This window comes from Aythya ferina, assembly GCF_964211825.1.
Source record: "Aythya ferina genome assembly, chromosome: 13".
NCBI lineage: Eukaryota > Metazoa > Chordata > Aves > Anseriformes > Anatidae > Aythya > Aythya ferina.
The window spans coordinates 15,109,817-15,131,230 of NC_140311.1; the positions used below are offsets into that span (position 1 = coordinate 15,109,817).

General features: G+C 57.9%; 3 protein-coding genes and 1 long non-coding RNA gene across 9 annotated transcripts in view; all 4 read left to right on the forward strand.

Annotated features, from left to right (window-relative positions):
- LOC311444089 (histone deacetylase 8) overlaps positions 1–1,935 on the forward strand; it is a 28,828-nt gene extending 26,893 nt beyond the window's left edge. For both annotated transcript variants that reach the window (XM_084534920.1, XM_084534919.1), the window contains 2 exons: positions 89–194; positions 1,529–1,935. In XM_084534920.1, coding sequence (XP_084391046.1) covers positions 89–194; positions 1,529–1,551 — 129 coding nt within the window. In that variant the 3' untranslated portion in view covers positions 1,552–1,935. The remainder of the gene's footprint in view (positions 1–88; positions 195–1,528) is intronic.
- Positions 1,936–3,199: 1,264 nt separating this feature from the next.
- LOC311444099 (small ribosomal subunit protein eS4) lies at positions 3,200–6,209 on the forward strand. The gene is made up of 7 exons (XM_084534962.1): positions 3,200–3,273; positions 3,490–3,567; positions 4,009–4,189; positions 4,400–4,497; positions 5,026–5,197; positions 5,549–5,706; positions 6,049–6,209. Exons 1-7 carry the CDS (start codon positions 3,271–3,273, stop codon positions 6,148–6,150), a joined length of 792 nt encoding a protein of 263 aa, XP_084391088.1. The 5' UTR covers positions 3,200–3,270; the 3' UTR covers positions 6,151–6,209.
- A 139-nt stretch (positions 6,210–6,348) lies between these two features.
- Positions 6,349–16,014, forward strand: LOC311444094 (hepatic and glial cell adhesion molecule-like). Of its 5 annotated transcripts, XM_084534940.1 has the most exons (8): positions 6,349–7,696; positions 8,234–8,563; positions 8,670–8,939; positions 9,178–9,237; positions 11,842–11,929; positions 12,055–12,524; positions 15,062–15,469; positions 15,597–16,014. In XM_084534940.1, the coding sequence occupies exons 1-6, from the start codon at positions 7,624–7,626 to the stop codon at positions 12,188–12,190; spliced, it is 957 nt and encodes a 318-aa protein (XP_084391066.1). In that variant the 5' UTR covers positions 6,349–7,623; the 3' UTR covers positions 12,191–12,524; positions 15,062–15,469; positions 15,597–16,014. The 5 variants fall into 5 exon arrangements, with proteins under 5 accessions (XP_084391066.1, XP_084391062.1, XP_084391063.1 ...); XM_084534936.1 differs by lacking the exon at positions 6,349–7,696 and having other exon boundaries at positions 7,741–8,563; XM_084534937.1 differs by lacking the exons at positions 6,349–7,696; positions 12,055–12,524; positions 15,062–15,469 and adding an exon at positions 12,617–13,024 and having other exon boundaries at positions 7,741–8,563.
- A 2,693-nt stretch (positions 16,015–18,707) lies between these two features.
- LOC311444102 lies at positions 18,708–19,622 on the forward strand. The gene is made up of 2 exons (XR_014697651.1): positions 18,708–18,808; positions 19,112–19,622. It is a non-coding gene; the product is annotated as an uncharacterized lncRNA (long non-coding RNA).
- Positions 19,623–21,414: the final 1,792 nt, after the last annotated feature.

A 21,414-nucleotide genomic window follows, 5' to 3' on the forward strand; every position in this document is an offset into this window, starting at 1 on the left:
TTGTTACAGACAGGTGCCCCTGGGAGCCCTCCTCCAGCCTCAGCCATCCCGGGACCCCTCTGGTGACCCTCCTCTCTTCTTCCTGCAGTTCTTCACGGAGTACGGTCCTGACTACGTGCTGGAGATCACGCCCAGCTGCAGGCCAGACCGCAATGAGCCACAGAGAATTCAAGAAATTCTCAACTTGATCAAAGGTGAGTAGTCCAGCTCAAGCTGACACTCCTGCTTCGGGCTTAGGGGTCATTTTAGAGAGGACTTTGGGCTCGCTGGAGTCTTCCTTGCTGACTGGAAAGGTAAACCCCATTTATTTGATTGCCTTTCATAGACAATTAGACATGTCATGTCTAATAAAAACATCACTGGATGCTCCCCATGGGAAGGCAGGCTCAGGAGGTGCCTCTGTGAACATACAGTAAATGAGTCCTTAAATTTCCATTTCTATCAGAAGCATGGCTGCTGCTTTTCTGCTGCCTTTTCCTGGTGTCCTTCCCAGCTTTTTGGGCTCAGTGGTTTCGGGGCTTCCTAAGCTCTCGGCACTGTTGCTGGTTGCACGTTACGGATCCAGCGAGGAGCCTGTCCTCCATCCATTCCTCCATTCGTTTCCCAGGTTTATTCAGACTTTGGGTGCCAGCACACAGCGTAGCAGCAAGTGTCGTGGTTGGCACGTGGAAGAAGCACTTTCTTTTGCATAAAACTTGGCGTTGGGGATTTTCGCTGAGCGCTGACTTGTTGTAGGATGAGAAGCAGCCAGTAACCGGATCCTAGGCACCTTCCCAGTGCCCATCTGTGGTTTCACAGACCTGTGTCACTGCCACCATTTCTTTTCCAAGACGAAGCTCCTCAGCCTGCTCCATCTCTGCAAGCAGCACATCTTCACCTGGGGGTGCCCACCAGCAGTTTGATAAACCCTCAGAGCTTGCTGCAGTTCCCAAGGGTGAAATGAGAGAGATGTCTTTTAGGTGAAAGCTTCCTTTAGGTGAAAAAATAAGAGATTTTCACTGCAGGAGTTACCCGGCAATGCAAAAACATCCATGGCACTCTCAGCCCTGCAGCAAGTTTTTTCTCCGAGGCAGTGCTCAGAGTGGAGTTCCCCTCCTTTGATCCCAGGGCAGCTCTGTTGCTCTGAGCAGATGGAAGCAGCTCGCAAACGAGCAGTGTCTTTTCTTGGTTTACAGGCTCCTGAGGCAATCACAGCTTAACTAGGACCCCTCTCTCTTGCTGTCAGACCTCGTCAGGGTGTCACAGCAGCAGGAAGGCATCAGCTGACGGACACAAGGGGTACAACTTGTCTGCAACCAACATTTTGGGGAATTCATGCCCTCCTGCCCCCCTGTCAGTGTCAGACAGAGAGAGCCGTGGCTGCGTGGCACGCCCTGGCACCCCTTCTGCATTCTCCCCCCCAAAAAAACCCACCCAGGGCAGGCAATGCTGATCAGATGAGCCCCAAGAACAGAAAATAAAGCAGTGCCACGCAGCGAGTGGGATCGGAGACAGTCGGGCTCACCCTTCTGTGCATCTTTCTCTGCAGGGAATCTGAAGCACGTGGTGTAGGAAGGCGCGGGTTTCCCCCAGAGCATTTCCCCACGGGAGGGGACACGTTTACGGGAGCGGCTGCCGGCGTTAGCGGCTGCAGAGGGGATTTGGAAGAAACTACTGTTGGTTCGTTGGTGGATTCGTTTCTCTTTTTCAAGGAAAAAAAAAAAAAGAAAAGCCTGCTGTGTACCAGGGCTCGCCGTGGGCAGGAGCACGAGCCCTCTGGCCCCAGGTTTCCCGTGCCAGCAGCGCCTTCCTTGCTCCTTTCTCTTCCCTTTTTTAACACGACAGAGTTTATTCTCACTACTGGTTCTAATGTTTTTTAAAAGAGGGGCCACTGCAAGCTGTGTTTTTAACTGGTGGGCATTTTTTTCCCCTAAATAAAGTGTTTGAAATACTCCAGCCCTTTTCCTTTTGTCCTGTGACCATCCTACCGTGCCAGCACCCAAAAACCCGTGGCGGGGGGGGGATCACCTGGCCCGGGAAGTTTTTATTTGTGCGGATTCTTTTTATTTTATTTTTAAGCAACATCCACTTGTTGTGGGAAAGCAGATTTCCTGTTTGCTTTAATTAGCTTGTGCTGGAATAAATAGCACAGATGAAGGGGTCCTAGGCGGCCGGGCTTTTGTTTCAGTCTCTTGTTTTTCCCAGCTACAAAGAGCAGGAACTGCGGCAGGGATGGGGGCTGGATGCTGACGCCCCCTTGGAGCTGGCCCTGTTGGCAAATCTCTGTGAGATTTGCTCCTTTTCATAGAAAAAAAAAAAATGGGTCGAGGCAGGAGCTGTTGTCGCCTGGCTCCCCCTCGCTGGCTGCAGGGATGGAAAAAAAAAATCAGGAAAAAGGATCTGAGCGGGGTCCCAGCTTTTATGGGGGAGGATGCTTGGGGGGGTCCCAGCAGAGATGGGGGGGACATGGGGGGGTCCCAGCCGGGATGGGGAGGGGATGTGGGGGATCCCAGCCTGGATGAGGGGGACATAGAGGGTGTCAGCTATTTTGGGGAGGGCATGGGGCGGGGTGGGGGGATTCAAGCATGGATGGGGAAGGGACATGGGGGGCTCCCAGCCTGGATGGGGAGGTACGTAGGGTGGTCCCAGCCTGGATGGGGGGGGACATGTGGGATACCAGCCTGGATGGGGGGCACATAGGGGGGTCCCAGCCTCCATGGGGGGGAACATGGGGAGCTCCCAGCCTTGATGGGAGGGGGAATGGGGGGCTCCCAGCCTGCATGGGGGGCACATGGGGAGTTCTCAGCCTAGATGGGGGACACATAGGGGGGTCCCAGCCTGGATGGGGGACACATGGGGGGCTCCAAGAGTGGATGGGGGGGCACATGGGGAGGTCTCAGCCTAAATAGGGGGCACATGGGGGGCTCCCAGCCTAGATGGGGGGCACATGAGGGGCTCCAAGAGTGGATGGGGGGGGGACATGGGGGCGTCCCAGCCTGGATGGGGGGCACATGGGGGGCTCCAAGAGTGGATGGGGGGGCACATGGGGGGCGTTCCAGCCTGGATGGGAGACACATGGGGGGCTCCTAGCCTGGATGGGGGGGCACATGGGGGGCTCCCAGCCTGGATGGGGTCACCCAGAGACCCCCCCTTGAGGTGGGCCGCGGGCGCTGCTCGGGGTCCTCCCGGCCGCCAGGGGGCGCCCCTCAGCGAGGCGGCCGCGCCCCCCTCCCCCCCTCCCACATCCTCCCCCCGCCGCCTTCCCCGCCCCTTTCCCGCCCGAGCGCAGCCATGGTGAGTCCGCGGCGCCGCCGCTCCCCGCCGCCATCCGCCGCCATCCGCGGCCCGGGGCCGCCCCCGCCGCCACGGGAGACCCCGGGAGGGAGGGCGGGATCCTGGGGAACGCTCGGGAGGGGGAATGGCGGCGGCGGGAGGCGGGATGAGGCGGCCCCGGGGGTGCGGGATGAGGAGGCCCCGAGCTGAGGCGGCCCCGGCGCGTCCCGCCCGCAGGCCCGCGGCCCCAAGAAGCACCTGAAGCGTGTGGCGGCGCCCAAGCACTGGATGCTGGACAAGCTGACCGGCGTCTTCGTGAGTAATGGGCCGGGGAGGGGTCGGGGGAGGCCGGGGGGAGGTTTCCCTGTCCCTGGGAGGGAGGTGGGGGTTGTGGGGGGGGCTCAGGTTGCTCAGGATGGGAATTGAGGAGGTGTTTCTGCTCGGAAGGAGCATTCAGGTATTGGGACGGGCTGCTCAGGGAGGTGGGGGGGTCACCGTCCCCGGGGGTGTGCGAGGAGAGGGTGGGCACGCTTGGGGACACGGCTCGGTGGTGGTAGCGGTGGTTGGGCTGGGGATGTTGGAGGGTTTTTCCATCCCTGATGGGTTTGGGGTGGGTTTGTGGTGAGGGGAGCGCCCTGTGAGGCTGTACGTGCCAGGAAAGCCTCCTGCAGCTGCCCTAGGGTGTCGCTGTGAGAGTTATTGGGGTCCTGGGGCTCCCCTCCTGGGGCTCCCCTGCCCAAGGCTCCTCTCCTGCAGGCGCCCCGTCCGTCGACGGGCCCTCACAAGCTGCGGGAGTGCCTCCCGCTCATCATCTTCCTGAGGAACAGGCTGAAGTACGCCCTGACCGGCGATGAGGTGAAGAAGATTTGCATGCAGAGGTTCATCAAGATCGACGGCAAAGTTCGCACGGACATCACCTACCCTGCGGGCTTCATGGGTGAGCGGGGAGGGTCGGGGCAGGCGCCTCAGGCCATGGTGGGGGGAATGTCCTGTGGGGCCAGCAGGATTTGGGGGCACGGTGCTTTTTTGGTGATAATGAGTGTCATTCAGCCATCTTCAGGTCTATTAAGAGGTGAGCTTTGTGCTGATTGTTAGATAAAGTAGCCACTAACAGCTGCTGTTTTTCTCCTTCTCTCTCTGAAATCAGATGTCATCAGCATCGAGAAGACGGGCGAGCACTTCCGCTTGGTGTACGACACCAAGGGCCGGTTTGCCGTTCACCGCATCACAGCTGAAGAGGCCAAGGTGAGGGGCTAAAGCTTGGCGCCCGCGCGGGCCCAGCCGGGTGCTCCTGGGGGCACTGCTTCCTCCCTGGCATCTCCTGAACAGGAGCTGGCGGCTCTGAGCGCCGAGTCCTTGCCACCCCTGAGAGGATCGGGGCCTTCTGGGTTGGGGCACGAAGCCTTTGAGGGGGGAAAACCTGCTGGTGTGCCGCGAGGGCAGCTCCCAGACGGGTCTGCAGGTGCGTGCTCTGCTGCTTGCTGTGCTCGCTGTCAGCATGGGCGACGTTACCTTCACCGGGAGCTTCGCTTGTGGTGTAGGGGCAGAGCACAGGGGGCTCGGGGCTGCCTGGAGCTGAGGTTAAAGGCAGCCAGAAAGCTCTGGAGGAGGGATATGGGTCTGGGAGAAGGCAGCCTCTGCTGTATGGCCACAGGCTGCAGGGCAAAATGAGGCAAAATGCCTGGCTGTAAGATTTTGTAGGGAAACGCAGTGTTTGTAGGGAGGCTGAAGGCTGGGGTGCCTCGTCTGAGCAGCGCTGGGTTTTGTTTGCAGTACAAGCTGTGCAAGGTGAGGAAGATCTTCGTGGGCACCAAAGGAATCCCTCACCTGGTGACCCACGATGCCCGCACCATCCGCTACCCGGACCCCCTCATCAAGGTGAACGACACGATCCAGATTGACCTGGAGACTGGCAAGATCACGGATTTCATCAAGTTTGACACAGGTGGGTCTCGAATTCCCTGCAAAAACACTGGGCTCTTGGAGAGCAAAGAGCACTGTGAGGGTGAAACACAACCATCAGGGATCTTTGACCTGGAGCAGATGCTCGAGGCTGGCTCCGTGTTGTGCAGGGAATGTGTTGGGGAATATTTTGGGAGCGCAGAGCTGTTGGGCTCCTCGAGCTGTGCTGGGATTCCTGGGGGATGTTGGCGGGGGATGTCGTGAGGTGCCTGGCTGCTCTGCGGGCTGCCCCGTGGGCTGTGCGGCTCTGTCCCTGCCCTCCTCCTCCCGGCAGAAGGGCTTCAGCTCAGCACCCGGCACGAGCTCTTGTCACAGCCGCCTCCCCCTGCTCTAGGTAACCTGTGCATGGTGACTGGTGGCGCCAACTTGGGCCGTATCGGGGTGATCACCAACCGGGAGAGGCACCCCGGCTCGTTCGACGTGGTTCACGTGAAGGACGCCAATGGCAACAGCTTTGCCACCAGGCTCTCGAACATTTTTGTGATTGGCAAGGTAAGCGAGCACGGGCTGGAGGTGGGTGGGCCCTCTCCTGGTTTTGGGGGGCTGTGGGCTGAAGCTGGGAGTCGTGGGCACACGGAGCAAAGCTCCAGCTCTGCTCCCGTGGTTCTGACAGCTTCGGGCTGACCGCTCTGGGATGGGAAAGCGCAAATAAACTCGGAAGGGGTGGCTGGGGATGTTTTCAGGAGGGAGGCCCCTGGGATGTGGAAGAAAGAGGCCTGACCGTACGCCACGGCTTCCTCGGGGTCTCCTGCTGGGTGAATTCCATCCCCGTGGGGGCTGGCTCGTGCTGCGGTCTGTGCTTCTCGGTGTGACGTGACTTCTGCTTCGCTGCAGGGCAACAAGCCGTGGATCTCCCTGCCCCGTGGAAAGGGCATCCGGCTGACCATCGCCGAGGAGAGAGACAAGAGACTGGCGGCCAAGCAGAGCAGCGGGTAACCTGCTGCTTGGCCAGCTGCGGTCCTACCCGGATGTCCAATTAAACGTTTAATTACCAAGCTGGCTGCTGCTGGTGTGGCCCCGACCACGGCTGGGGGACGAGAGCGTGCGCTCAGCCGGGATGGGGATGTCGTGAGGCTGGGCAGCGCTGGCTGCAGGAGCGTCATCGTGGCTGCAGGGCCACAGCACAGCGGTGTGTGGGGGGGACCGGGACAGCCTCGAGCCCCTCCTGTTGCCTCTGGGCTCTTCCACCTAACCCACGTGCAGCCCTTCCGGGCTCAAAAGCTCCTGTTTTGGGCTTACAGTCCAGGGGCTGCCTCTTTATCAGCTGTAGCTGAGCTGCTGGGTTCTGCCAGCTCGCTTCCCCTCTCCTGGAGGACTTGATGAGCTGGGAACTCCCCCTTTGAAGGTTTTTGTCAGACAACCATTCCTCCTCGTTTCCTCCAACTGATTTATTCAGCCCCAGTTCTCCCTGAACTGGCAGCAGGTGCCCTGCTGTGGCTCCTGCGCTTGTTTCTTCCCTTTTTTTTCCAGATTCAGCCCTGAGGGAGTGGGAAAGAGTAGGTGAGGGTGAGAGGTTCCTGCCTGACCCCTCAAGCCCCCTCTACACACTGCTTCCACCCCCATGTCCTTGCATCGCTATTGTGGGTTGGGGCAGTGGGAAAACACTCGATCCTGGGGGCGTTCAGTGCTGCGTGCTACAAAATTTGCAGTGGGGCTCTCCTTTTGGAGCTCTCTGTGTATTTCTGCATCACCTCAGGGCCCTGCCCCTGTCCTTCTGTGCCTCCCCCAGGGCTCTGCCCTGCCTCGCCTGCCCTGTGGGGGGGTGGGTGTTCAGCATGGCGTGGACCCTGCTCTCCCTGCACCCCCCAATGCTGGGGGCGTGAAAAATGGAGGTGGAAAAAACACCGAGTGGTGGTCCCACAGCCCGGAGTGGTGAAGGTTTCTCTTAAACCCCCAACTCTTCTTTCACCTCTGCCCGGTTGGCAGCAGGTTACACGTGGTTATTGGTGTAGCTCTGATTTCCCGCGAGGGGTTTAGCGGGGGAACAATGTGCCAGGAAAATCTGGTGTGCTGGGAGAAACTGGTGCACCTTTTGGGGGAATTGAGCTCTTGGGGGGCCACGATGCCTTAAGACATGGGAGCTCTTCACATGGGGAGCTTCAGCCTGCGCAGCAGGGCTGGAGGAGGAGACGTGGCTTCACCTCCAGATGTTAAATAACGGTAAGACAGATCTCTAAGGCACACGACGTTATATCCAGCCTGGGCTGCTTTTGCAGCCGCAGAGCTCCCCGAGCCTGCTGCACCCCACAGCCCCCAGCCTTGCGGTGCGTGCCGTGCCCAGTGTCCTGGTGCCCCGTGCCGAGCCCAGCCGCGTGTCGGGGCCTGAGTGACGGCGACAGGAGGCGGTGGCACCCGGTGCCGGTGCTGGTCCCAGCCCTGCTGCAGGCCGCGCTGCGCCCCAGGTCTGCCATGCTCGCCCTTCCCCTCCTCGTCCTCCTGGCCTCCGCCGGGACAGGCCCAGCGGCCGGCCTGGCTGTCATAGGCAAGTCCTGCTGGGGGCGGTGGTGGTGGTGGTGGTGCTGGGCAGGGTGGTGCAGGCTCCCCCCTCCACTAGGGAGCTTCTCCCGGCTGCTTTTCCCACCCCAAAGCCCCTGCTGCATGCTCGCAGCCTCAGGAGCACCTCAACAAACGTTTCGGGGAGCAAATGGGTGGTTGGGAGGGGGCTGCCCTGGCTCCAGTTGTGACTCCCTGGGGCTCCTTTGCTTCCAAGCCCCCCCCATAGAGCAGGGCCAGGAGCAGGCGGCTCTCGCAGCCGTACCCGCGCGTGGAAACTCCTCAGGCAGAAGCCAGCTGCGAAGCGAAGCAGTGCAGGCATTCAGGGAGATGAAGGCAGTGCCTCCCCAGCCTCCTGCTTCTCCGTGGTGCTGCTTAAAGCCCCGCCGTGAGGCCCCCCCCAAAATAATCCCGTCCCCAGCACCGCTGCTTGCGCAGGAGCCGAGCCAGGGCGGCTCTCCCTGCCCAGCTGCCTGCTGGATGCCGGTGCGTCCCACTAGCCCCGCGCTGCGTTCCTCCCTTCCAGCCCGCACGCTCTTCCCGTGCTACTCTGCCGACCTCAAGCCGGTGTCCGAGGTCCTGGTCTCGGCCAGGGGCTGCACTGTGCTCTTCAGCGTCGAGCCGAGGGCAGCCGGCACCACGGCGTCCTGGGAGTACGAGTCCGGCGCGCGCAAGGAGCTCATCGCCACGTTCGTTCCCAACAAGTCGGCCGAGATCTCCCGCGCCTACGTGGGCCACGCCAGGCTCAGCGAGATGGACTTCTCGCTGCAGCTGGTGCTGCGCTGGTGGGACGGGGGGTTCTACCGCTTCCGCTCCGAGTCGGAGGCCACGGGCTGGTTGGAGCTGCGCGTGGTCGGTGAGTGCCAAACCCTGCGCCGCAGCCGGGGAGCTGGAGCTGCTGCCTGGGTGCTGGCACCCTCGAGGCGGGGGTGTCAGTGCCGACGGGTGCTCCATCTGCACAGAGCCGCTCTCTGAGCCAGAAATCCTGGGCAACTCGTTCGTGGAGGTGGGAGGCGACACCAAGCTGTACTGCAACGTGCTGGAGGGGCAGGTGGACATGTACTGGTGGAAGAAGAACGGAGAGCTGCTGATGGAGAGCAACGGCCTCCAGTTCATCCACAACAACACGCTGGAGATCCACCGAGCCCTGATGAACGACACCGGCTACTACACATGCATAGTCAGCAACGCGGTCAGCCACAACGAAACCTCCTTCCTGCTGCGCGTCCACAGTAAGTGGGGTTTTCTTCCCTGGGCACGGGAATGGAAAGCTGGGGATGGCCCCAAAATGTTCGCTCTGGTGCTGTTCCCGGAGGTCTTGTGGCTTCCCAGCACAGTCTGAGATGAGGAGTGGGAACAGCAGAGCTCCACTGAGGACTTGTGTCCTCATGTCCTTGTGCCACACTACCTGTTAGCAGGAGTATTTTTTTCTCTGTGGGGGCAAAATTCTGGGATTTGCTTCTTTTTCAGGCAACAACAAGGCATTTTTACCCATCATCCTGGTGTTCGTTAGCATCGGCTTGCTGGCAGGTGAGTGCTGGGACCAGCTTCCCCTGGCATTTTGGGCTCTGCTGCACCACCGATGGGCTCTGTGGCAGGCACCGCGCGCTGCCTCGCCCCCTCCTGCCCCAGCCTCAGGGGCAGAGTTTGCTCTGAGCAGGCTTCCCACACCCAGAGCAGGATGCAGATCCTCTCGCTGTCCGTGCCCGGGTCAGTCCCACGGATGCTTCTGGACCCCTCATACCCCTACTGGGGTGGGCGCAGTTTTGCCCCCCAGTGCAGCCCGCTGGGGTTTTCTGCCTGCAGAAGGCAAGCGCGTGTCCTTGCCTTGTGGCCTTGCTTCTCTTCCTTGTTTGGAGCGCTTTTTCCAAGTTAATCCATCTCCAGGATGACAGCAGTTTGACTGCGCAGATTGCTGGCTACAAATTGGGAGGGGAAAAAAAAAAAAAAAAAAAAAGCAGGGATGCACCCAAGTTGGGGCCCAAGGAGAGAGCCTGGTGGCTTAAAATAGGAAGCTCTGTGCGGGTGGTGAAAAAGCCTCCAGGCGTGAGGCTCCTTGCCACGCGTTGAGCATCTTCATCCCTGGGGTGTTTAACAGAGGCAATGTTTGTCCTCAGGGATCTTCGTCTGGTGCAGGTTGAGGAGCAGCCGAGACGATAGCTCCAGGTAAGAAGCCTTCATCCCCGTGTGCTGTGCCCGGGTGTTGAGGGATGCTGGAGCTTTTCTGGGCTGGCCTGGAGTCATTCCTGGTGTCTCCTGCTGCAGAAGCAGCCCAAAAATCAGAGCAGAGCAGGGTCTCTCCCAGAGGAGGAACACTCAGCATCCCCAAAGCACCTCTGCGGCTCAGACGCTGGCTTCTAGTAAAGTTTTCCAGATTGGTTCATCAATCTGGCTGCCTCTGGGGTGGAGCAGACGGGGATGGCGCGCAGACCTGAAACGTGCTCCTTAGTGTTTACAGAGTTGTTGTTTGTTTGTTTATTTGTTTTAAATTCCCCAAAGTGCTCGAGAGGCTGCTGGGAAACGTGTGGTTTTGCAGCCTCCCCGTGGCTTGCTCGCTCTCCGGTGACTCGTGCAAGCAGCAGGGTTTTAACAGAAGGAGGGCGAGGACCGGGATACGGTGCCCCAAGGACGGGAAACCCCATCCCGAGTCAAAAATAACACCTCTGAGCTGTCTGGCAGCCCCAGCTGGCTGAGCCCGTCCCCAGCAGCTCCGCAGGTTGGGCAGTTTGGGGGCCCCGTGCTCGCTCCTCTGCGCTGGTGGCTTGGGGACCTCTCCCTGCTGGAAGCTTCAAGGAGAGAGATGGGGGGCTTCAGGCTGTGTGTTCTTTGCTGTTCTGTTCCTGCAGTTGTTTTTTTTTATCTTCTTTTTGTGATTTTCAGGTAGTTTCTGACAATTTAGCACTGGAAAGGCCAGAGGTTGCATTGTCCTCAGCATTATCCCTATGGAGATACCTCTTGGGAGAGTGGCAGCTCATCCAGGAGAGGGTGAAATCATGCCCCACGGTGGGAGTGATTGCTATGCTTGCAAGCGTTCAGGGAAGCCAAATGTTACAGAAAAAAATACATTTTTGAACTGTTACAGAAAAAAATATATTTTTGAACTGTTTTGAGTGTCTATAAATCATTTGAGGAAACTAGTTTTTCATGTCTCTTGCTACAAATAAAAGCACACACGTTCTCCCTCTTACAGTGGCGTGGTCTCTGGCTATGGGAAATAAGCCCCGTGCAGTTCCCAAAACCCACAGCAGGGACGGGATGCGGGCAGGAGGGGGAGCCAGAGGATCAGGAGAGGAACGGGGGATGATGACAAAAATGTGTCTGGCTGGCCAGGGCCGCACTGCGCTCAGAGCAAAGAATTTCTTCCTTGTACCTCATCTAACCCTAACCTCTTTTAGTCTTAAGTCATTCCCCCTGTGTCCTATCCAGCCAGAAAGATTTTGGTTCCTTACCTGGTTTAGTTCTGCCGCCTCTGACGGTGCTTTTCCCACCGCTGGTGCCCTTGTTGGCCTGCAGAGCCCCCCCAGACTCCTTGAAAGGGGACACGTGCTGCCCCTGTCCTCTCTCGGACCAGGTAACCTCACCGGGAGGGTGCTGCGGGCACCTCCGAGCACCACGGCTTGGTGCGTCCCAGGCGGGGGCTAAGGCAAGCAGAAAAGCTTTTCTGCTCTTCTCTCAAGTGCCACGAGGCTGAGCCCTTGTCAGCGCCTGGGTCCTGGCCCCATGAGCTCCTGCCCTGGCCTGGAGGAGGCATCTTGGCAAGCTGTGCTCCGGCCTGGCTGGGGCAGGGGCTTTCCTTGCCCCGGGGATGCGCTTTCCCTTGGGACGGGATTTGTTGCAACCCAGGGCACTGCTCAGCTTTAGTTTGGTCTGTAAAGCAGTCTGCCCTGGCCCGCACCCCCTCGAGAAACCTGGTCCAGAGCTGGCCAAGGCAGGATCTGGCCCCAGAGCTGGGGCCCAGATAGCACTGAGCTATCCTGTGCTTGAGGAGACACAGCGGGGACACCAGCAGAGGATCCAAATGGAATCCTTCTATTGCTGCGGCTCTAGCAAAGTGAAGGAAAAGGTGAGTGTAGGATTTCTTTTTTTTATTATTTATTTTTTTTTCATGTTTGAATATTTCTCATCTGATACCAGGGGGGACAGCAAAGGACCTTCAGCTGAACCCAAAAGTCTACAGCCCACAAAGCATGGAAACCACTGACAGCTGTGGTGTGACCACAAGGTTAGTTAAGAGCCTGTGCAAGGGAAATCAGCACAGGCTAGGTCATAGATGTTTTTAAGTCTACATAAAAAAATCCCACCACTAAGGTGATAGAGCTGTCGAGACTGATGGCACCATGGTTCTAGGCAGAAAGACACCTTAAAAAGGGACATGCCAAGGAAACAGCAAGGAAGCAGTGCAGGAAGGAAACACCCTCAGAAGCTCTGCTGGAAGCCAAATACACAAGCCTTTCATACAAAAACCCCATCGATACCTGGTTAGTATTACTCTCATGCCATCCTCTGTGCCAATCAGTAGCAGCAATGCATTGCAATTGAGACAGCTGGACCAGACCCCTCAAAAGAGTCTAGGGACATTGGGGAAAAATGACGGGGTTGCTGTGCTCATTCCCAAACATCGGCCGAGGGCTGGACCCAGCACAGATGTTCATGGAGCTCCTGCTCCCTGTTCGTGCTGCTGTGCAAGTGCTGCTGCTCCCTGGGTGGCCCGTGAGGGGGGATACCTGCAGGATGGCCGTGCCAGCTGGAGAGCTGCATCCCGTGGGCATCCCACCACCGGGGATGCGAGGGATGCATTTTGCTGAGAGCCAGAGGAGGTGCGTGAGGAAGTGGTGGTGGGGCAGGGGGGGCTGCGAGCGCTGTGCTGCAAGGGGAGAGAATCTGCCACTGAATGCTGACCCCTCTGCAGGGCAAAACCTGGGCTTCCTCGTGGAAATCCCGCAGGATGCAGTCACTGGCACCGTGGGGCAGTCCGTGCTCCTGCCCGTCTCCTACAGATTCAACAGCTCCCCTCACTTCCCGATGTCTATTAAGTGGACATTTGGTCACCCCTCACAAAAAATCAGCACTTGTGCTGTGCAGAAGTGCTGCCTGGATGATGGGGGAGCTCCCAAGAACTGCTCCACAAAATATTTCCCCAATCCTGCACATTGGGGCCATGTTGAGCTCTTCCCCGAGAACGCATCCCTGCTGCTGCAGGACCTGCGGCTCAGTGACAGCGGGGTGTACACCATCAGCTTCTTACAGCAAAGACAAAGCAGGAACATCACCCTGACCGTGCTCGAGCAACCTGTCCCCACAGAACCTTCCAGCAACAGTAAGTGTCCCTCGTGCTGCCCTGGCAGCATTCCTGCCCCTCCTGATGGGGACAGCACGGGACCCCTGCGGAGGTGTCCTGGGGAGGTGGCAGCCTCCCGATGCCATATATCTGCTGTCATCTCCTCTGCCAGTTCTCTCAGTACCCTTGGGTGGATCCCATCCGGCCCCATCGACTTGTGCACATCCAAGTGCCGTAGCAGGTCACCAACCAGTTCTTCATGGATAGTGAGGGCCACATCCTGCTCCCCATCCCCTTCTGCCAGCTCAGGGTACTGGGTATCCAGAGAACAACCGGTATTGCCGCTAAAGACTGAGGCCAAGAAGGCATTGAGCACCTCCGCCTTTTCCTCATCTCTTGTAACTAAGTTTCCCCCCGCATCCAGTAAAGGATGGAGATTCTCCTTAGTCCTCCTCTTTGTGTTGATGTATTTATAGAAACTTTTTTTGTTATCTTTAATGGAAGTAGCCAGACTGAGCTCCAGATGAGCTTTGGCCTTCCTAATTTTGACCCTGCACAGCCTCGCTACATCCTTATAGTCCTCCCTAGTGGCCTGCCCACTTTTCCAAAGCTTATAAACCCTCTTTTTTCTCCTATGCTCAAGCCACAATTCTCTGTTGAGCCAGGCTGGTCTTCTTCCCCGCCAGCTCGTCTTTGGGCACGTGGGGACAGACCGTTCCTGCGCCATTAAGATTTCCCTCTTGAAGAGCGCCCAGCCTTCCTGGACCCCTCTGCCCTTCAGAACCGCCTCCCAAGGGACTCTACCAAGCAGTGTCCTGAGCAGCTCAAAGTCAGCCCTCCGAAAGTCCAATACAGCGGTTTTACTGGTCCCCTTCCTGGCCTCGCCAAGAATAGTGGGGGCACAGGGGACACCCCACAGCCCCCTCTGTGCCCGCAGCCCCAAAGCGTGCAGGTGGCACAGGAAGGAGCCGGGGCTCGCCCGCCCGCCCGCAGCGAACCCCACGGCGCCGAGGGGCTGAGCGAGAGCCTCCGACTTCCTCCTGGCCCAGGCGAGCGCAGCAGCCGCAGGCGATGTGTCCCGGCCGGCGCTGCTGGGGCCTCGGCTCCCTCCTGCTGCTGCTGCTGCTGCTCGGTGAGCTGGGGACGGGGCCACTGCGGCTGGAGAAGCCAGCGGGGAGGAGGCTGGGGCCAAGGGGGTGTCAGGGCAGGTGATGCACGGAGCCCGCTTTCCGGCAGCTACATCCAGTGGGGTTCCCAAAATCAAGGGCGCCGTGCTGAGGTCTGGGCGTGAGGCTCCTGTCAGGGGGCGGTGTGCTGTGCTGCACCTGGCTGGGATGTTAGCTTTCTCTGCAGCAGCCCACACAGTGCTGGGCTCTGCACTTGCAGCTGGAACAGCAGTGGGATCAGCCCAGCGTTGTGTCTGCTGCTGAGCAGAGCTGGCACGGCACCAGGGCTCTCTCTCACCCTCCTGGGGGTGGGCAAAAAGGGAAAAAGGAACATCCCCAGGGCAGCTGCCCTAAACCAACCAAAGGGATACTCCGTACCACCTGATGGCACACTCAGCAATATTGGGTGGAAAAAGGAGGCAGAGGGGAGGCTGGGCTCTTGTTGTGAAAACGTCGGTCCTCCTGAACACCGGCTATGTGCGTTGAGGCTCTGCTGCAAGGACGTGGTCAAGCACCGCTCACTTGTGGGAAGTAGAGAGTAATTTCTTTCCTCTGCACTTCAACATCGACTTTACGAGCTTTGTTTGGCTTTGTTTTTTCCCTTTCCCCCTCCCTTTTCCCCTTTATTTTTTCTTTCCCTTTAGCTGAATTGTTTAATTACTGATAATCTTTCCTTCATAATTATTTTTCCCTTTAATTAAATGATCTTTATCTCAACCCGCGAGTTGTTCTTTCCGTTACTTCTTCCCCTCCTCTTCTAAGGAGGGGGAGTGAGAGAGAGGTTGTGGTGTTCACTGCCTAGCACGGTAAAACCAGCACACAGGGCAGGGTGGGCTGAGCGCTGTGCTCCAAGTGGGGAGAATCTGCCGCTGCCCTGCTGAGCTGCTGGTCTGCCTCTTCCCCTCTGCAGGGCGAAACCTGGGCGTCCTTGTGGAAATCCCGCAGGATGCAGTCACTGGCACCGTGGGGCAGTCCGTGCTCCTGCCCGTCTCCTACAGATGCAACAGCACCTCTTGCTTCCCGGTGGCAATTCAGTGGCTGTTTGGTCACACCTCAGAAGCAATCTACAACTGCTCAGTACAGAAGTGCTCCCTGGATGATGGGGGGGCTCCCAAGGACTGCATCACAAAATGTGTCACCAATCCTACATATTCGAGCAATTTTGTGCTCTTCCCTGAGAACGCATCCCTGCTGCTGCGGCACCTGCGGCTCAGTGACAGCGGGGTGTACACCGTCAGATTTGTACTGCAAAGACAAAGCAGGAACATCACCCTGACTGTGCTCGAGCAACCTGTCCCCACAGAACCTTCCAGCAACAGTAAGTGTCCCTGTGCTGCCCTGGCAGCATTCCTGCCCCTCCTGATGGGGACAGCACGGGACCCCTGCGGAGGTGTCCTGGGGAGGTGGCAGCCTCCCGATGCCACATCTCCTCTCTCCTACCGCAGGCACTTCTGAGGGAGCAGGAAGAATAGCCACACGCATCCCTTGCTGCATCCTCGGAGGCTGCTACTGCTTCATCCTGCTGCTCCTGCAGCTGCTCTTCCACCTGTGCTGGCTGCGGGGCAGCCGTGGGGAAGCCTGCGGCTGCTGCTGGGGAGAAGGGAGCCAGCGTGCGGGAGCAGCCAGGGCCGGGGCAGAATGAAGTGCCCACAGTGCCCGGGCACAAGGAAGGCGCTCAGCTGCTGCCTCGGGGCTGCTTTTCCCTCTGGCACCTGCCCCTCTGCTGGGCAAACCGGGCTCCCGGCCCCTGCCTGTCCCCAGGCACTGTCCTGCCCCCAGTGCCCCACTCCCCACGCTCACATACCCCTGCTGTGAAATTCCTGCTCCCAATTCAAACACCAAATAAACACCTTTCCTCTGGCATCCCTGTCTCCAGAGTGCCTGGCATGGGGCTGCAGCACCACCTGAAGCAGTTCCAGCAGCAAAGCGAGAGCCGGGAGAGATTCCCAAAGCTTCTGGCCGGCCCCAGGTGGCAGTGGCACCTCGCAGGGGGGCTGGAGGCTCCAAAGGCTGCTTTTGTGGGGCAGGGGCTGGGCGGCTGCTGAGGCCAAAGGGTGACAGCTGCAGGAGGGCCCTGCAGGCGATTGAGCTGCATCCCATGGAAAGTCCCCCCAAAAATGGGGATGCGATGGACGCATTTTCTGGCAGCTCCCTGCTGTGAGCGTGGAAGGGGTGCTGGGGCCGAAGCAGCACCCGTATCACAGAATCACAGAATCACAGAATTTCTAGGTTGGAAGAGACCTCAAGATCATCGAGTCCAACCTCTGACCTGACGCTAGCAGTCCCCACTAACCCATATCCCTAAGCTCTACATCTAAACGTCTTTGGAAGACTTCCAGGGATGGTGACTCCACCACTTCCCTGGGCAGCCTGTTCCAGTGCCTCACAACCCTTTCAGTAAAGAATTTCTTCCTAACATCTAACCTAAAACTCCCCTGACGCAACTTTAGCCCATTCCCCCTCGTCCTGTCACCAGGCACGTGGGAGAACAGACCAACCCCCACCTCGCTACAGCCTCCCTTGAGGTACCTGTAGAGAGCAATAAGGTTGCCCCTGAGCCTCCTCTTCTCCAGGATGAACAAGCCCAGCTCCCTCAGCCGCTCCTCGTAGGCCTTGTTCTCCAGGCCCCTCACCAGCTTCGTCGCCCTTCTCTGGACCCGCTCAAGCACCTCCATGTCCTTCTTGTAGCGAGGGGCCCAAAACTGAACACAGTACTCGAGGTGCGGCCTCACCAGAGCTGAGTACAGGGGGACGATCACCTCCCTAGCCCTGCTGGTCACACTGTTCCTGATACAAGCCAGGATGCCGTTGGCCTTCTTGGCCACCTGAGCACACTGCTGGCTCATATTCAGCCGACTATCCTCCATCACTCCCAGGTCCTTCTCTGCCTGGCAGCTCTCCAACCACTCCTCTCCCAGCCTGTAGCTCTGCTTGGGGTTATTGCGCCCCAGGTGCAGGACCCGGCACTTGGCCTTGTTGAACTTCATGCAGTTGACCTCAGCCCATCGGTGCAGCCTATCCAGATCCTCCTGCAGAGCTTTCCTACCCTCGAGCAGATCGACACACGCACCTAACTTGGTGTCATCTGCGAACTTACTGAGGGTGCACTCGATGCCCTCGTCCAGATCATCGATGAAGATATTAAAGAGGACCGGCCCCAGCACCGAGCCCTGGGGGACGCCACTAGTGACTGGCCTCCAACTGGACTTGGCTCCATTCACCACGACTCTTTGGGCCCGGCTATCCAGCCAGTTTCTAACCCAACGAAGCGTGCGCCAGTCCAAGCCAAGAGCAGCCAGTTTCTTGAGGAGAATGCTGTGGGAGACGGTGTCAAAAGCCTTGCTGAAGTCAAGGTAGACCACATCCACAGCCTTTCCCTCATCCACCCAGCGCGTCACTTTGTCATAGAAGGAGATCAGGTTCATCAAGCAGGACCTGCCTTTCATAAACCCATGCTGACTGGGCCTGATCGTCTGCTTGCCCTGCAAGTGCTGCGTGATGACTCTCAGGAGGATCTGCTCCATGAGCTTCCCTGGCACTGAGGTCAAACTGACAGGCCTGTAGTTTCCCGGGTCTGCCCTCCGGCCCTTCTTGTAGATGGGCGTCACATTTGCTAGCCGCCAGTCAACTGGGACCTCCCCCGATAGCCAGGACTGCTGATAAATGACGGTAAGCAGCTTGGCCATCTCCTCTGCCAGTTCTCTCGGTACCCTTGGGTGGATCCCATCCGGCCCCATCGACTTGTGCACATCCAAGTGCCGTAGCAGGTCACCAAACAGTTCTTCATGGATAGTGAGGGCCACATCCTGCTCCCCATCCCCTTCCACCAGCTCAGGGTACTGGGTATCCAGAGAACAACCGGTATTGCCGCTAAAGACTGAGGTGAAGAAGGCATTGAGCACCTCCACCTTTTCCTCATCTCTTGTAACTAAGTTTCCCCCCGCATCCAGTAAAGGATGGAGATTCTCCTTAGTCCTCCTTTTTGTGTTGATGTATTTATAGAAATGTTTTTTGTTATCTTTAATGGCAGTAGCCAGACTGAGCTCCAGATGAGTTTTGGCCTTCCTAATTTTGTCCCTGAACAGCCTCACTACATCCTTAAAGTCCTCCCTAGTGGCCTACCCACTTTTCCAAAGATTATAAACCCTCTTTTTTCTCCTAAGCTCAAGCCACAATTCTCTGTTGAGCCAGGCTGGTCTTCTTCCCCGCCAGGTCATCTTTGGGCACGTGGTCCAGACCGTTCCTGCGCCATTAAGATTTCCCTCTTGAAGAGCGCCCAGCCTTCCTGGACCCCTCTGCCCTTCAGAACTGCCTCCCAAGGGACTCCACCAACTAGTGTCCTGAGCAGCTCAAAGTCAGCCCTCCGAAAGTCCAATACAGCGGTTTTACTGGTCCCCTTCCTGGCCTTGCCAAGAATAGTGGGGGCACAGGGGACACCCCACAGCCCCCTCTGTCCCCGCAGCCCCAAAGCGTGCAGGTGGCACAGGAAGGAGCCGGGGCTCGCCCGCCCGCCCGCAGCGAACCCCATGGCGCCGAGGGGCTGAGTGAGAGCCTCCGACTTCCTCCTGGCCCAGGCGAGCGCAGCAGCCGCAGGCGATGTGTCCCGGCCGGCGCTGCTGGGGCCTCGGCTCCCTCCTGCTGCTGCTGCTGCTGCTCGGTGAGCTACTGCGGCTGGAGAAGCCAGCGGGGAGGAGGCTGGGGCCAAGGGGGTGTCAGGGCAGGTGGTGCGGAGCCCACCCTGGGGCGGCTGCATCCAGTGGGGTCCCCAAAATCAAGGGCACCGTGCTGAGGTCTGGACGTGAGGCTCCTGTCAGGGGGTAGTGGGGCAGGGTGGGCTGAGCGCTGTGCTTCAAGTGGGGAGAATCTGCCCTACTGAAAGTGAAGCAGTAGAAGATAATTGCACAGGAAATGTGACTATCAGTCCTCAGCCATATGTGGTCACTGGTTGTCCTCTCAGCAGACCTCATGTTGTTCCTGACCCCTGCTGAAGGATTTGGAAACACCATCCCCGGAGAGCATGGCAGGACAAGGGAGGACTGCTGACATCTGCTCCTCCACAGCGGTGAGTGGAGCCCACCCCCAGCAGAAAAACCTCTTGATCTCCCTGGTGCCTGCTAGAGCACAAAATAACCTGCAGCAAAATGAAGACCGAGGTCTGAATTTGGACACCCAGAAACAGAACCACCCCTTTATGAGCCTTGTGTGTCCCAGAGCAGCTTCTTCTCGGAGAAGACACCTTTGGAGAGCCTGATACCTTGAAACATCATCTGCAAAGAAGACCTGCAAGGCAGGGGGGATTAAATCCTCCCTGTGGGACCAGGGCCTTGGGGGGGCACCAGGGAGCCCTTGCAGGAGGTGGTGTCCTGCTGCACCCATGCTCAGCTAAGGCACGGGGAGCAAAGTGCCCCTTCTGCTTCCACTTCTGCTTTATTTTTTCTCAGCTAAAATAAAGTTTTGCAAGAGTTCCCAGACTTTTGCCTTATTCTCCTGCACTTTGGTAGCATTTGTTATAAGTTGCCCCCTTAGTTAATTTTCAGAGAGCATTGCATTAATAATAGAAAGGAATTTACTGAGTAAGCAACAGCAAGCAAAACAGCGCTGGGCGGCCGGGGAGTCTCGGCTCTGCCAATGGCGTGCACCTCACCCCCGCCAGGGTCCCTTTTTATATCTTGGTAATTCCGGGATTACGCAGCACATCCTGGGATATTCTGCGACTGCGCGCACTGTTGCTAGGGGGTCGTCTCTGTCCCTCTGGTGCTTGTGAAGATGAAGGCCGTAGTCTTCCTTGGCGTTGTGGTTCAACTTCTCGTTTTATTTGGTCGTGTTGGCCCAGCGTGAGACAGGAAGGCAGGATGTTGATACACTACTTTAGCAGCTTATCAGGAGATGGTTACATGAGCTTTGCAGCAGTGTCTTTGAACAAAAGAGGCAACTGAGATGCAGAAGGAGAGAAGGGGAGGGGGTTCTCTTTTTTGTTATATTAAGCAAAAGAATTTTCATAGTGTCTAGCCAAGTATTATACAGCTCCTTACTTCAGCAGGGAGCTCTCACAACTCCCGCTCCTCAAACAGAACTCCTTGTTTTTATAATACAAAAGACAATGAACAAACATTTATTGTGTATTACAGCATTAAGGCACGTTGTGCTTTCTTCTTGCGGCTAGCAAACGTGACGCCCATCTACAAGAAGGGCCGGAGGGCAGACCCAGGAAACTACAGGCCTGTCAGTTTGACCTCAGTGCCAGGGAAGCTCATGGAGCAGATCCTCCTGAGAGTCATCATGCAGCACTTGAAGGGGAAGCAGGCGATCAGGCCCAGTCAGCATGGCTTTATGAAAGGCAGGTCATGCCTGACGAACCTGATCTCCTTCTATGACAGAGTGACGCGCTGGGTGGATGAGGGAAAGGCTGTGGATGTGGTCTACCTTGACTTCAGCAAGGCTTTTGACACCGTCTCCCACAGCATTCTCCTCAAGAAACTGGCTGCTCTTGGCTTGGACTGGCGCACGCTTCGTTGGGTTAGAAACTGGCTGGATAGCCGGGCCCAAAGAGTCGTGGTGAATGGAGCCAAGTCCAGTTGGAGGCCAGTCACTAGTGGCGTCCCCCAGGGCTCGGTGCTGGGGCCGGTCCTCTTTAATATCTTCATCGATGATCTGGACGAGGGCATCGAGTGCACCCTCAGTAAGTTCGCAGATGACACCAAGTTAGGTGCGTGTGTCGATCTGCTCGAGGGTAGGAAAGCTCTGCAGGAGGATCTGGATAGGCTGCACCGATGGGCTGAGGTCAACTGCATGAAGTTCAACAAGGCCAAGTGCCGGGTCCTGCACCTGGGGCGCAATAACCCCAAGCAGAGCTACAGGCTGGGAGAGGAGTGGTTGGAGAGCTGCCAGGCAGAGAAGGACCTGGGAGTGATGGTGGATAGTCGGCTGAATATGAGCCAGCAGTGTGCTCAGGTGGCCAAGAAGGACAACAGCATCCTGGCTTGTATTAGGAACAGTGTGACCAGCAGGGCTAGGGAGGTGATCGTCCCCCTGTACTCAGCTCTGGTGAGGCCGCACCTCGAGTACTGTGTTCAGTTTTGGGCCCCTCGCTACAAGAAGGACATCGAGGTGCTTGAGCGGGTACAGAGAAGGGCGACGAAGCTGGTGAGGGGCCTGGAGAACAAGTCCTACGAGGAGCGGCTGAGGGAGCTGGGCTTGTTCATCCTGGAGAAGAGGAGGCTCAGGGGCAACCTTATTGCTCTCTACAGGTACCTCAAGGGAGGC